The following is a 14,088-nucleotide window of genomic DNA, read 5'->3' as shown; positions in this document are numbered from 1 at the left end:
AGAAAGAAACTTTAAAAAGAGCTGCTTCACACATTTGAAAACCAGAAATAATGTTTATTAGCAGTGTGGGGAAAATATGGCTTAAGAACCTCCTTAGATAAGGAGCCTCTTCGCTTCGGATCACTTAAAAATAGGTCCACTTTGCTCCAGATCCAGGGCAGGGGCTTATTTCAGATTTCCAAACTTTAACTCTAGCAAGGGAATAAGCATACAGATATAATGTAGTCCAAGAAAACATTTGGACAAGAGCACAAGGTCGGGGAATGTTGGACTGAAACGTCTCCTCTGTTGGAGACAGTAATGTTTCTGGAAATTCCAGAAAGGGATTTTCAGTTGTACTCAGAAGCTATTTGTGAGCAATTGGATGTCCACTGTGAAAACAGGATGCTGGACTAGATGGGCCTGATCCAGCAATACTCCTCTTTTTGACAACTCACTTCAGACCCTACCACTAAGGGTACTTTAAAGTTAACCTCAGGTATTCATGTTTAAAAGACATCTGCTTCTTGGGAGAAAAGCAATAACAAACCTAGACAGCATCTTAAAAAGCAGAGATACCACCTTGCCAACAAAGGTCCATATAGTTAAAGCTATGGTTTTCCCAGTAGTGATGTATGGAAGTGAGAGCTGGACCATAATGAAGGCTGATCGCTGAAGAATTGATGCTTTTGAATTCTGGTGCTGGAGGAGACTCTTGAGAGTCCCATGGACTGCAAGAAGATCAAACCTATCTATTCTGAAGGAAATCAGCCCAGGGTGCTCACTGGAAGGACAGATCATGAAGCTGAGGCTCCAATACTTTGGCCACCTCATGAGAAGAGAAGACTCCCTGGAAAAGGCCCTGATGTTGGGAAAGATGGAGGGCACAAGGAGAAGGGGACGACAGAGGACAAGATTATTGGACAGTGTTCTTGAAGCTGCCAGCATGAGTTTGACCAAACTGCGGGAGTCGGTGGAAGACAGGAGTGCCTGGCATGCTCTGGTCCAGGGGGTCATGAAGAGTCGGACACAACTAAATGACTAAACAACAACAACATCCATGTTTTCATGGACCTCAGTTACTCTCAAGCAGTAGTGGAGCTTGTGGTGGGATGGAGCAGGGCAAGGGAACGTTTGGGGCTTAGTAGATCCACCAGCAGAACCAATTGGGTGCTTCCACTCATCCCAGACCTCACTGCTGTCCCACCTTGGCAAACTCCAGTGGCACCGGTCTCAGGAAGATGGCTTCATGGCTCTACCCTGTCAAATGGGCTGCTACTGCATGGAGAACGAGTTTCACAAGATGATATCAGACTTGGATGAAATGGTTGCAGATTTGAATTCCTAACCAAGACTGAAGCTCTCATGCATGACCTGGTCCAAGCGGACTGCCTGCCTGTCAGCTCAGGTTTCCTATTCTCTGCCCTCCCCCAAGTCCTATTGTGGACTAATGTTGTCTGTTCAATCACAAACTCTCATTTTTCTTTCTGTCATTAATGATAGACTGGAAGGAGAAAGAGGGAAATTGTATAGGCTCCATTTCATTTTTAAAAACCTAGCCTCTTTAATAGGTCTTCAGAATTTACTGTCTCTTGTTTGATTTTCTTTTGGGGTTTTAGTTTTTTTTTAGTGCCATTACATTTTATTAATAGGTAATATATTAAATGACCCCATTGTTCCCCCAAAATGGGAAAAGATGTTCCACGTATCTCTTTGTTTCAGTAACTCTTTCCATATGGCCCGCCTCCCCCACCGCATCTGTGTTTTTGCTGTCTTCTGAGTGTTCTTGCATGAAGCCCATTCCTTGGCATCTGGAATATCTTGCTACATTTTCCACCCCACCTAGCTGATCTGAAAAGCTTTCCCCACCCCCAGCGTACACCGCCAATCTCAGTTGTCAGAAAGCAACTGCATATCTAAAAGTTTCGCTTCTGATTTGGGAATGCCAAACCTTCTCTGATGGAAAGTAGCATCTCCCCAACGCAAAGTGGCCATGAGAGCAATCTGTCAAAGATTTGTTGCGAAAGTTGGAGTGGATTTGTTTTGTTTTAGCATATGTCGCAGAGTGTTTTCCAAATAAATTTGGGATCTTATATGAAATTAAGAATACACTTTGGTAAAACACACATACACTTTGTCCCTTTCAGCTTAACACTTTCAATACCATTTGAATAATCACAATATCCAGCATTCAGCTTAAGCTATGGGTTGGGTTTCACAGAAGCAAGTCAAGGATAGAGAACTGCTGTATTTTTAAGCACTTATGCAGAAAAGTAAGTTGGTATACCGTATTTTTTGCTCTATAAGACTCACTTTTCTCTCTCCTAAAAAGTAAGGGGAAATGTGTGTGCATCTTATGGAGCGAATGCAGGCTGCGCAGCTATCCCAGAAGCCAGAACAGTGAGAGGGATCAATGCTTTCGCTGCGCAGTGATCCCTCTTGCTGTTCTGGCTTCTGGGATTCAGAATATTTTTTTCTTGTTTTCCTCCTCCAAAAGCCAGGTACGTCTTATGGTCTGGTGCGTCATATAGAGTGAAAAATACGTATTTTTTTCTGCTTTTATTTGCAAAGTATCCCTAATGAGGGAATGCAGCAGAGGCAACAGTGAGGTGGAGCAAATTAGGGGAGCTGAGCAGGAGTGGGGGGTAGAAGATGACCATCATTAGGGACGGGGCTAGAAAAGAGCACCCTAATAACTGTATTTTAAAACCAGATAGATGAATGACAACTCTCTGTAAGGATTGAGAGCCTTATTTCTTCTGGTCTTTACATTCATCTCTCTAGAGACATTAAATGCATCGGAGCAAATGAGGGGTGTAAAAATCCCCAAAACAAAAGCAAACTCCATTTCTGTTTCTCAAGACGCAGGCAAAAAACGGGGGGGGAGGGGGTGTATTATTGTTATATTGGAGTATTGGAGTCTCAGCTTCAGGATCTGTCCTTCCAGGGCTGATTTCCTTTGGCCACCTCATGAGAAGAGAAGACTCCCTGGAAAAGACCCTGATGTTGGGAAACATGGAGGGCACAAGGAGAAGGGGACGACAGAGGACAAGATGGTGGGACAGTGTTCTCGAAGCTGCCAGCATGAGTTTGACCAAACTGTGGGAGGCAGTGGAAGACAGGAGTGTCTGGTCCAGGGGGTCACAAAGAGTCGGACATGACTAAATGACTAAACAACAACATTATTTTTATTGTTGTTATCAGTGCTTTTTTTCTATAAAAAATGTTTAGAGGTACTCTCATTTCCCTACTCATATTGAAATACTGCTCCTCAATGAGGCCGAACTTAGATTCACAAAATGTTTAGGGGTATGCGTACCCCTGCGTACCCCCAGAAAAAAAGCACTGATGGTGATTATGATGATTAGGGTATGAAATATTCAAGGCACATTGAATGCATTTTGTAGAATTATTGCCTTGCTTAGCTTGTGCCATGTTGATTACTCAACAACTGTAACCTGTAGGTCACACTGGCTACCTAATGCCTCATTATTTTGTAACTACCCATTTAACGAGAACCTGGGTTCAGATTTCTCCCCTAGCATATTAAATCCAGCCAAGCTGTGGCATTATCTATACTAGGGATATCTGGTAGAGATAATACCACAGCTTGGCTGGATTTAATATGCTAGAAGAGAAATCTGAACCTCTGGTTCTCTCTGGTTCTCTCTCTCCCTCCCTCCATCTCTCCCTCCCTCCAGGTCAAGCACCCCAGTGAACCAGTATACCACACTAGGTTAAGTTTGTTTTGTGGAGTAGTACATTTTGGTTGGTGTTCCCAAGCCACCAATTAATTCAGCCAGGTTTTATAGGGTTGTGCAGGGTTCTACCCAGAAAAAAGGGGGAGGGTTGAGGGTTGGTAGAATTTATGAGCAAATAAAAACCATGGCTTTAATCCAGTGCGCAGTTAAGCGTGCTTAAGCCCGTTGACACCAATGGGAAACCGGCATGCCTAACTCGGTGTTGGAGCCTGCCCCATAGGTTTACAAATGGACAGCAAACTATGCTTTTAATGGCAACGTTACACCGTGTGAACGCTGCAGTAGCTAATAAAAAGAAACAAAACCTGGAGACTGCGGGGGGGAGAAGGCCTCAATTATCCCAGGATAAAGTGTGGGGGAGAGACACAGTTTCTAAAAGGAAAGGCTTGATGAAAGAGGATACCAATATTGTAATCCTTTTTGATCGTTTGCTACTCGTTTTTCGGCCCTGGAGGAGTTTTGAACAAAAGAAAGTTTGTAATGGAAGGCAAAAGTCATGTGTGCACCCCCAGAGTGGGGAAGAATAGCTGTTGATCCCCCTCAGATGAGACGCAATCCCCAGATTCCGAGCTTGCTTGCTTGCTTCAAATAATAACAATAACAATAACAATAACAATAACAATAACAATAACAATAATAATAGGTTTTGCCCTTGTAATTATGGATATTTATGGTGGTTAAGGAGGCACCCATGGCTCTCCACAACCCCATTTTATCCTCACAACAACAACCCCCGTGAGGTTAACTTAGCTGATCAAACACTAGAGATTTGAATAGCCAGCATTTTGGTTGTTGAAAAATTGCTTTAGTGTTTTATCAGTTGAAACATTAGTAATAGTAATAAAAAATTATTATTTATACCCCACCCATCTGGCTGGGTTTCCCCAGCCACTCTGGGCAGCTTCCAACAGAATATTAAAAACACGCTAAAACATCAAACATTAAAAACTTCCCTAAACAGGGCTGCCTTCAGATGCCTTCTAGAAGTCAGATACTATAGTTGTTTATTTCCTTGACATCTGATGGGAGGGCGTTCCACAGGGCGGGTGCCACCACAGAGAAGGCCCTCTGCCTGGTTCCCTGTAACCTCACTTCTCGCAGAGAGGGAACCGCCAGAAGACCCTCGGAGCTGGACCTCAGTGTCCGGGCAGTATGATGGGGGTGGAGATGCTCCTTCAGGTATACTGGACCAAGGCCATTTAGGGCTTTAAAGGTCAGCACCAACACTTTGAATTGTGCTTGGAAATGTACTGGGAGCCAATGTAGATCTTTCAGGACTCGTGGTATATGTTAACATCCTGCATTTATGTTACTGTGTTTTATTTATTTTTAATTAATCCAGAGCTTTGCTATGCTTTTGCAAATCATGGGTTGAAAACTGGGAACCCCAAGCAGTGAGAAGGTAGCGAGGGTGACTGCACATCCCTTTCTGCTGTCCACATGACCATATTTCTGATCACTTTTTTGATAATGTTTACTGGAGTTCTAGGGACGCAGGTGGCGCTGTGGGTTAAACCACAGAGCCTAGGACTTGCTGATCAGAATGTCAGCGGTTCGAATCCCCGCAACAGGGTGGGCTCCCTTTGCTCGGTCCCTGCTCCTGCCAACCTACCAGTTCGAAAGCACGTCAAAGTGCAAGTAGATAAAGAGGTACTGCTCCGGCGGGAAGGTAAACGGTGTTTCCGTGCGCTGCTCTGGTTCACCAGAAGCAGCTTAGTCATGCTGGCCACATGACCCGGAAGCTGTACGCTGGCTCCCTCGGCCAATAAAGTGAGATGAGCACCGCAACCCCAGAGTCGGCCACGACTGGACCTAATGGTCAGGGGTCCCTTTATCTTAACTGGCGTTCTGTTTATGTATCTTTCATGTTACTTGTAAACTGCCTTGTGAGGATTTTTATCCAGAAAGGAAGGACATATATAATTACAATGAGGGAGAGTGTGTGTGTACATGTATGTACACACATACATACTAGGGTTGCCATATTCTGAAGAGCAAAAAGGAGGACACATTTGCGGACTTCTGCTTTTGACAATGGATCATTATGACGACTCTCATTTTACATACCCTAATACACACACTGTATGGCGATGGTGAGAAACATATAATAGTAGTAATAAAAAAAAAATCTGGGTGAATTGAGAATAATCACAGAGCCCCCTGCTGGTTCTGTACAAGGCTAACTATGACGCTGAAAATTGTGGCGAAAGAAAGAAGACAAGAGTAATTCAAAGTACACAGTGGGGTTATCTACACTTGAAATGTATATCAATTTTATAGCAATTAAGCTGTCATGGCTCTCCCACTGCCTCCCAAAATCCTGGGAACTGTAGTATGTCCTCCATTTGAGAGCCTTGCCATGTTCTTGGCTGATTTGATTGACATCCTACGCTCTTTTAAAATGGGGTGGTGGTAGAAGGGGAGCAATGGGCTGCTGTTTTTAGTTTAATTATATATTTTGTGGTTTTATATTTTGAGTTTGTTCTGTGAACGGCCCTGAGACCTCTGGGTATAGGGCGGTATTTAAATTCAATAAATCATCATCATAATAATGCTCCCCCGCTATAGCCCCCCGATTCTACAGGTGAGGGAATGGCTGTTGAACAAAATTAATGTGTATGTAATGCAATAGAAAACCTCTTCAGGACACCTTTATTCTGCCTTTCCCTTTAGCCCCTCCACCCAACTGCATTCGGTGTGCAATTTCTCCACAGAAGGCCTCTGAGAATTACAGCATCTCGTTGGCTGAACCTTGCAACAAAATCTTGGCAGGGTCTTCGTTAACGCTCACAGCTATTTGTGTGGCTTTCCTGCAATGAACCCCCAGGGCAGCTTTCTTAAATGTGTAATACCTTAAAGATTTCAGTTCCGTTTGACGTCAGCAGAAAGCTGCGCTGAGCTCTCCGCAGCCACAGCCGTGTAGCAATTTCCTGCCCTATACCTAATGTTAATGAGCCACAAGTTTCTTGATTCCCAGAGTTTTGTTTGGGGGGGGGAGTCCAACCGCACCAGGCCAAAACCTTGAGGATGTCTCATTCAGATGCTGGACTTCGGCCCCCCAGCCACATGTTCATGGACCACTCTCATCACTCACAAGCACCTTCAGACCTGCTGAATGCAGTCAATTTATTTACACAAACTACCCTGGCCCTTCCCAATTTTTCCCAAACACGGCTCTTGAATCTATCAGTCCCCCTGAGACCCATGCTTCATCAGGGAAGGGACAAATCCCTCCAGCCAATCCTAGAAATTATTTTCAGCAATGACTAATTTCCCAGATGTGTGGGAAGTTCATCCAAACTCCAAACTGAGTTCAAATTGGACTCCTAGGCCTAATAGTGATTATATCACCATCGTACACCAGAACTGTGGGATGTAATCCACTGGGAGCAGTCAAGTACAACATTCCTTGTTTTGCTAGAGTGGACATGCAAGGGAATGTTTGGTTCAGCCAGTCGAAACTTCCTGTTCCTCCTGGCCTGGAGCATCCTTCCTTGCATGTGATTAGTGGGTGGGTGTGACCTTTCCAGACTTGGTAAAAGGCCAAGGCATGCTGCCACTCTCTCTCTTTTTTCCATCTTCCTTTCCTGCCAGCCAAGCAGTCCCCCCGGTTATCTCCCATATGGGGTAAACCTGTTTGTACATGTTTGTAAATTTAAGCCTAAAGGCTGCCCTCGGGGATCACATTGTGCTCTGCCTGATCGTGAGTAAACTTTCTTTTTTTATTGCTTATGAATAAGACTGTGGTATCTTTATTATTTTAGGAGGGATTCAAGGGGTCTTACCAGGAAGATATTAGAACACATTTCAGTCTGGACAAGCCAGACTGAATTGTGTATTGTCGTAAGAAACTCACACGAGTTTGCAACTGCCGTGTAAAGGGGAATGCACTCTGCTGAGTAAAGGAACTTGCTAGCGCAAGTTAGGAAGGATATTGATAAACAATATATCCTCTCCTGCCACCCTGGACATTCCCAAAGGAACCAACTGATGAAGACTTCCTTGGCCTTCAGACTATGACTTTCCTTGACGCCAACTCTCATATTGTGTTGCGCTACTTGCTAGAAGGCAGCAAGGAGAGCTCCATCCATGGCAATGTGGGTTTCACTGTGTACCAAGTCCAGGAGGCCTCTTATGGGCCTGGAGCCTGGAGGGTCTGGTCCAGAATTGATCCCTGGGAGACGATGCCTAAAATCCCAGAGTTCGACCTGCCCCCACAACACACACGCTTCAAGCTTTTCCACCATCTGCAATGTTCACTGGATCAGAAATCCAAAAGAACTACCAAACCACCCAGACTTGCCCAAATAAGAGAGGAAACCTGCACCCTCCAGATGTTTGGGTCTGAAGTTCACATCAGTCCCAGTTGGCAGGGCCTATGGGAGTTGGAGTCCAACACGTCTGAAGTTAGGGAAGGGCATCCTCTGGCCTTGATAGCAGAAAGACCAGACACATTTATGAGCCTACAAGATTCTAAGCAGCGGGGCTGCAGTCATTCTGCTCCCACTAGTGGGGTGGATGGCATAGCATGGTGAAGAGGAAAGCAATCACTGGGCTAGAAAATCAGTGCATGTTTCAAAAAGCCTTTTGAAGAACTAGAACTATCAAGCTTGGGCAACCTGATCAGAATCACCCACTGAAACCAGGGCAATTAAAGCAGCACGACAGCCTATATCTGTTCTGTACACTGCCCTCCCAAAAGCATATAACCTGGTCCAGCGATTCATGCACATAGCATTGGCTATGAACAAGGATCTGAGAGGGGAATCACCCAGCAGATTTATTTATTTCATAACATTTATATATTGCTTGATTGTAAAAAAGCAGAGCAAAGCAGATGGTAAGTGTCATTAGATTTGATATCGGTCACGTCTTGGGGAGGAGCGAATGTGACTGGTACAAATAAAACTGACCATAGCCATGTTTGAAGGTGCAAGTGAATCCATCTGCTGCCCCACATGCTGATTCCAGGGTCTTTTAACTACATAAGGCACCACATTGTGCCTGGGGGAACTGCTCCAGCACCGTGGCCAGAGAAGGATGATACAATAAAGAAAATCAGGAACTCTCTTACCTGTTTCTTCCAGAATCCCTGAACCCTTTTGCAAATGGATTCCGGTCAATTTTTAATCGTGTAATCTGTAACAGAATGTAAATTAACTTAGATTCTATGGAGAATATTTCATTCCTTAACACTTTGCATAACTTGGATCATTCCACAATTATTCTTCTTTTCATTGGTGCTTCATGCCATTTCACACGGCCCCCCAGTTAAACAGCTTGCAGTTGAGTTAGGGGCATGTGCAATGAATGATTGCTTCCATAAATGGTAAATTAACAGTTCTATGTCACTGTAAATTCTGGGTTGCATTCAATTGCATTTTATTCAGAATTAAATTGCACACACACCTTGCATTGTATATCGTGTGTGGTGTGTGTGTGTGTGTATTTGTTTCTTCAACTTGTAAATCAGCTATCCCTGATCAATACCCCTTGCTCTTCCTAAAATCCCATGTCGCTTATTCTATGAGACCTTTAGGCATCCTTGCCACCTTCATCTACAGCACTGTTTCCCAAACTTGGGTCTCCAGCTGTTTTTTGGACTACAACTCCCATCATCCCTAGCTGGCAGGACCAGTGGTCAGGGATGATGGGAACTGTAGTCCAAAAACAACTGGAAACCCAAGTTTGGGAAACACTGATTTATAGCTAAAATGAAGACTGCATTTGCTCACACCTAACCATATTTATAAGGATGCGGGTGGTGCTGTGGGTTAAACCACAGAGCCTAGGACTTGCCGATCAGAAGGTCAGCGGTTCAAATCCCCGCGACGGGGTGAGCTCCCGTTGCTCGGTCCCTGCTCCTGCCAATCTAGCAGTTTGAAAGCACGTCAAAGTGCAAGTAGATAAATAGGTACCACTCCAGCGGGAAGGTAAACAGCATTTCCGTGCACTGCTCTGGTTTGCCAGAAGCAACTTAGTCATGCTGGCCACATGACGTGGAAGCTGTACGCCGGCTCCCTTGGCCAATAAAGCGAAATGAGCACCACAACCCCAGAGTCGGTCATGATTGGACCTAATAGTCAGGGGTCCCTTTATCTTTACCTTTTAAACAATATTTATCTTTCCCTCTGCTCCTTTTATCATTTCCTCTTTTGTTGAAATGCTGTGTCAGCTTTTAGGCTTTTATGTTGCTATAAAAATAGCAAATATCAGAAAAGCATTCTATCTTCAAAGCTGCAATTGGTGTTTCTAGATTTCCATCTCTCTCATATCTTGGTATTTGTTTTTCCAACTACAGTGAGCTCAAGAAAGCAGCAAAGCACACTTAGTCCTTCGCACGTCAGCTGTTTCTGGGAGAATGGCAAAGTTCACAGACGGCAATTCCTACTTTAGCCTGTCCTGTTCAGGAATTTGCTGAACAATGCCCGATGGCCTTAAAACTGGAACCAGCATACATTACTTTGTAGGATCTATAGTACAGGGCAAAGAGTTTTGATCTTGTCAGGGGACCGAGTAAAGAAAACAGATTGTGCTTTCATATGCTTTAAGCTACATACTATGTAATGACACTGTGCATCTTACATTGCAGCTGGTTGACCTCACAAGAGAGAGATTTCATGAAGGATTTGGAAAAGAAAACAGATACCCATTATGACGAAAGCCTGGTCTCAGCCCTTGAACACTTCTCCGTGTTTTCCTGAGTTCCTAACACGGACATTTTTTTAATAGCTGTGTAAGTAGCTTAAAGTCATAAAGTTGGAGAAAGGGTTTCTTTGTCTTCTGCAAAATTCAGCGTGTATTTACGATTTTGAGATTTGAAATATACATATGTAGTCGAAACGCTGTTGGGCTATCTTGACATTAATGTTAGGTCGGTTCCTACTGGAATTCTTCCAAAGACTTAATATTTCCATATCAACAGCCTGTAAACTCAACTGTCCATGTTGCAAATCTCCTTCTGTTCCTGATTTATGACAAATTCTGTTCCTCTGTGGAATTTGGGGGGGGGGGGTTTCCACAAGTTGGGTTACACCACCTGTCTTTTTCTTTCAAAGCTAACTTATGCTGTCATTTTCGCTTTCTCTGCTGACGTATTGCTGAGACCACCACTCTGCTCTTGCGTTGTAACAGTACTTGGCCTGTTGTGACATTTTTGCTGATAGATTTGTTTATAAATGTATTAATTAGTGGGCCATAGTTTGGCACAGACAGCATAGCTTTCATTTAAGAGCAGATCGAAACCTGCTCGGCGGTTAACAGATGGGCTGCTAGAGCATCTTTTTCATTACCTGCTGGTTTTGATAAGCAGTGACGGTGGTAAAGACAGTCTCTGGGAAGTTGAAGGTTTTCACCCCATCACCTGTGGGAACTGGCTTCGTGGGAGACAGGTCACTGCTGAAGTCTTTGCGGATAACATGGACGCGGGGCTGATACTTGTGCATTGAGTGCAGGATTATCTTCGGGGAAACAGAGGAAAGGCAAGGGAGATTTACTTGAACTGCATCATTCTAAAAATTTCAGAGCTGATATTTGGGGATGGGGTACTGAACAAATGACTCCCAAACTAGTAGCCTGATAAGGATATAATTGTATAATAATAATAATAATAATAATAATAATAATCCCCCCACCCATCTGGCTGAGTTGCCCCAACCACTCTGGGCAGCTTCCAACACATATTAAAACATAGTAAAATATCAAACATTAAAAACTTCCTGATACAGGATGGCCACCTTCAGATGTCTTCTAAATCTCAGATAGTTGTTTATTTGCTTGACATCTGATGGGACGGCGTTCCACAGGGTGGGCGCCACTACCGAGAAGGCCCTCTGCCTTCTTGCAGTGAGAGAACCTCCAGAAGGCCCTCAGAGGTGGACCTCAGCGTCCGGGCTGAATGATGGGGGTGGATACGCTTTAAAGGTCAGTGCCAACACTTGGAATTGTGCTCAGAAACATACTGAGAGGCTGCGTAGATCTTTTAGAACCGGTGTTTTGTGTTCCCTGCCGTCACTCCCAGTCCCCAGTGGAGCTACAGTGGTACCTCTGGATGCGAACAGGATCCGTTCCGGAGCCCCGTTCGCATCCTGAAGTGAACGTAACACACGACTGCACGTCTGTGCATGCACAGGTCGTGTTTCGCCGCATCTGCGCATGCGCGAGCGGCAAAACCCAGAAGTAACGCATTCCGTTTCTTCCAGGTTGCCGTGGAGCGCAACCCGAAAATGCTTAACCTGACATGTATTCATCCCGAGGTATGACTGTAGTCCCTAAACCTTCTTACCGTTGGTTGCCAGTGTCCAGGGTGGGACAACATGTACACACTGGGCAGGGGGACACCAGCCCAGTCCTCACTGCCAGAATGACCCCACCCCCACTGGAGCAAAGCAGGGCTTCCCTGAGCAACCTTCTCACCCATGCGGGGGGAGTCCAACCGGCTGACATGACCCTTGGTGGCTGGAAAGGAGCACTGGGCTAGGCCTGCATGGGGGCACCGCCCCCCCACACTGTGCCCCTGCCTTCCTATGGCCCTGCAGGAAGAGCAGAAACTGCACCTTGAAGGCAGTGGCGGAGCAAGCTGGTCAGGCGCCTGGCGTGGTGCATGTATCCTGCGCCCAGGGGCGGGGCCAACTGCCCGCGGGGTGGGGCAGGACACTCCACAGGGCTTCCGAGGATTCTGCCTCCCCTGCCCTACAGCTGAGGGGGAGGCAGCGGGGGGACCGTTTGGGGCAGTGCGGAGCCTGCGGGCGACCAACTCACTGTGTCACTCCCAGGAGAGACACATGGCTCGAGCATGCTGCAGGCCCTGCGGTGAGTGCCACCCGGCATTTTGTCACCCCCCTCAGTGGTGACACCCAGGGCGGCCCACCCCCACTGCACCCCCCTTCCTCTGCCCCTGCTTGGGGGAAGGGCTTTGAGCTAAGGAATACATCACTGTAGTGGGTAGTGCCCAAAGGGGCAGGTCTGAAGCAAAAGGTTGTTGAAAAGGGAATGTGCTTCTTAAGAACTTACATGGCCTTGGTCGTCTAGCTCGTTGTTGGTCAGTTTTAGTTTATCAAAACTGACAACCTGACGCATCCAGGTGTCCCCAGATGCCAGCGAGTCGGGGTGAATATAAACCCTTGGAGGCACAGGGGAGTCCGCGTTGCCCGCTACCATCCACTTGGAGCTGTGATACACATACCTGCGAGAGACGAGGATGTGAGAAAGGAGGCTTTATTATTCAAAGTGCAGACACAGACAACACCTGTAGTCCCCCTGCCGTTAAGAGCTTTCCTTCTGCACTCACCCAACAGCGTTCAGGCTCAGATTATACACACAGGAAGGAAACCATGTGCTTCATCTTTAATGGAAACCAGATGATACCTGGAACCAGTTCCTCCCTTTTGCATCTCTATTAATCCTCTTTTCCAATTACTGTCCCTAGAAAACTTTGCACATGGGACAGACTAATTGGTTAACCCTACTAATCCACAGATGAAAGCCTTTAGAGATATAATAGGAATATTTCATTACTTGCAGATGACTCTTCTAACACACTCTGCACCTGCAAATGCCATTTGCTTCTCAGTTTACACGGCGGAGGTCCCATGATTTCATCTCTAAAAATCCTTAGTTCAGACTCCATTTTGGTGTGCTGCAACACTGGCCATGAACATTTTAGTGTCCACCCTGTTATCTTGATCGTAACCTGCTTCAACTGTTTTTAATATTGTATATTTAAATTGTTCCAACCCGCCCTGAGATCTCAGGGTGAAGGGCGAGTAAAAATATATATAACTGATGAAGAGGATAGCAAGCTGAAAGTTTTCTATTCAGTGAGAGTTACTAACATCAGAATCCGCACCCAAAATCTGCTGGGATGAGAGAGATTGGAATTGGGAGGTCTTGGGCTTTCCCAGCTGATCCAGAGCTCAGCCAAGCTTACACCAGAGTGACACCCTCACCCCAGCTGTGCCGGAGATACACTGGTATAAATATACAACTTGGTTCAATGACGACTCAGCCAATGGAACTTAAGTGAGCATAACTTACTCTCCTGTAACTCCCCAAATAGGGGGTGTGGCTGGGATGGGACCAGGAAAGAGTTACACCTATTCCAAAGCCATACTCCTGATCAGAGTATGAAATCAAATCAAATCAAAATCTTTGCCAGCATAAGGTAAAAGCACTTACATACATAGGTAAAGGTAAAGGGACCCCTGACCATTGGGTCCAGTTGTGACCAACTCTGGGGTTGCAGCACTCATCTTGCTCTATAGGCCGAGGGAGCCGGCGTACAGCTTCCGGGTCATGTGGCCAGCATGACTAAGCCAATTCTGGCGAACTAGAGCAGTGCATAGAAATG

The 14,088-nt window shown here is 45.5% G+C and overlaps 1 protein-coding gene across 1 annotated transcript in view; it reads right to left on the bottom strand.

Moving 5' to 3' along the window:
- Positions 1-14,088, bottom strand: part of TBX15 (T-box transcription factor 15) — a 92,541-nt gene that overhangs the window by 18,384 nt on the left and 60,069 nt on the right. The window contains exons 4-6 of the mRNA XM_081894268.1: positions 12,753-12,924; positions 11,033-11,200; positions 8,815-8,879 (exon numbers count right to left, since the gene is read on the bottom strand). Of these exons, the coding sequence (XP_081750394.1) occupies positions 8,815-8,879; positions 11,033-11,200; positions 12,753-12,924 (405 nt within the window). The remainder of the gene's footprint in view (positions 1-8,814; positions 8,880-11,032; positions 11,201-12,752; positions 12,925-14,088) is intronic.

The sequence above is a fragment of the Podarcis melisellensis genome (genome assembly GCF_964234715.1).
Source record: "Podarcis melisellensis genome assembly, chromosome: 17".
Classification (NCBI taxonomy): Eukaryota; Metazoa; Chordata; class Lepidosauria; order Squamata; family Lacertidae; genus Podarcis; species Podarcis melisellensis.
The sequence above is the reverse complement of the archived record's forward strand: the minus strand, read 5'-3'. Positions and strand labels throughout refer to the sequence as shown.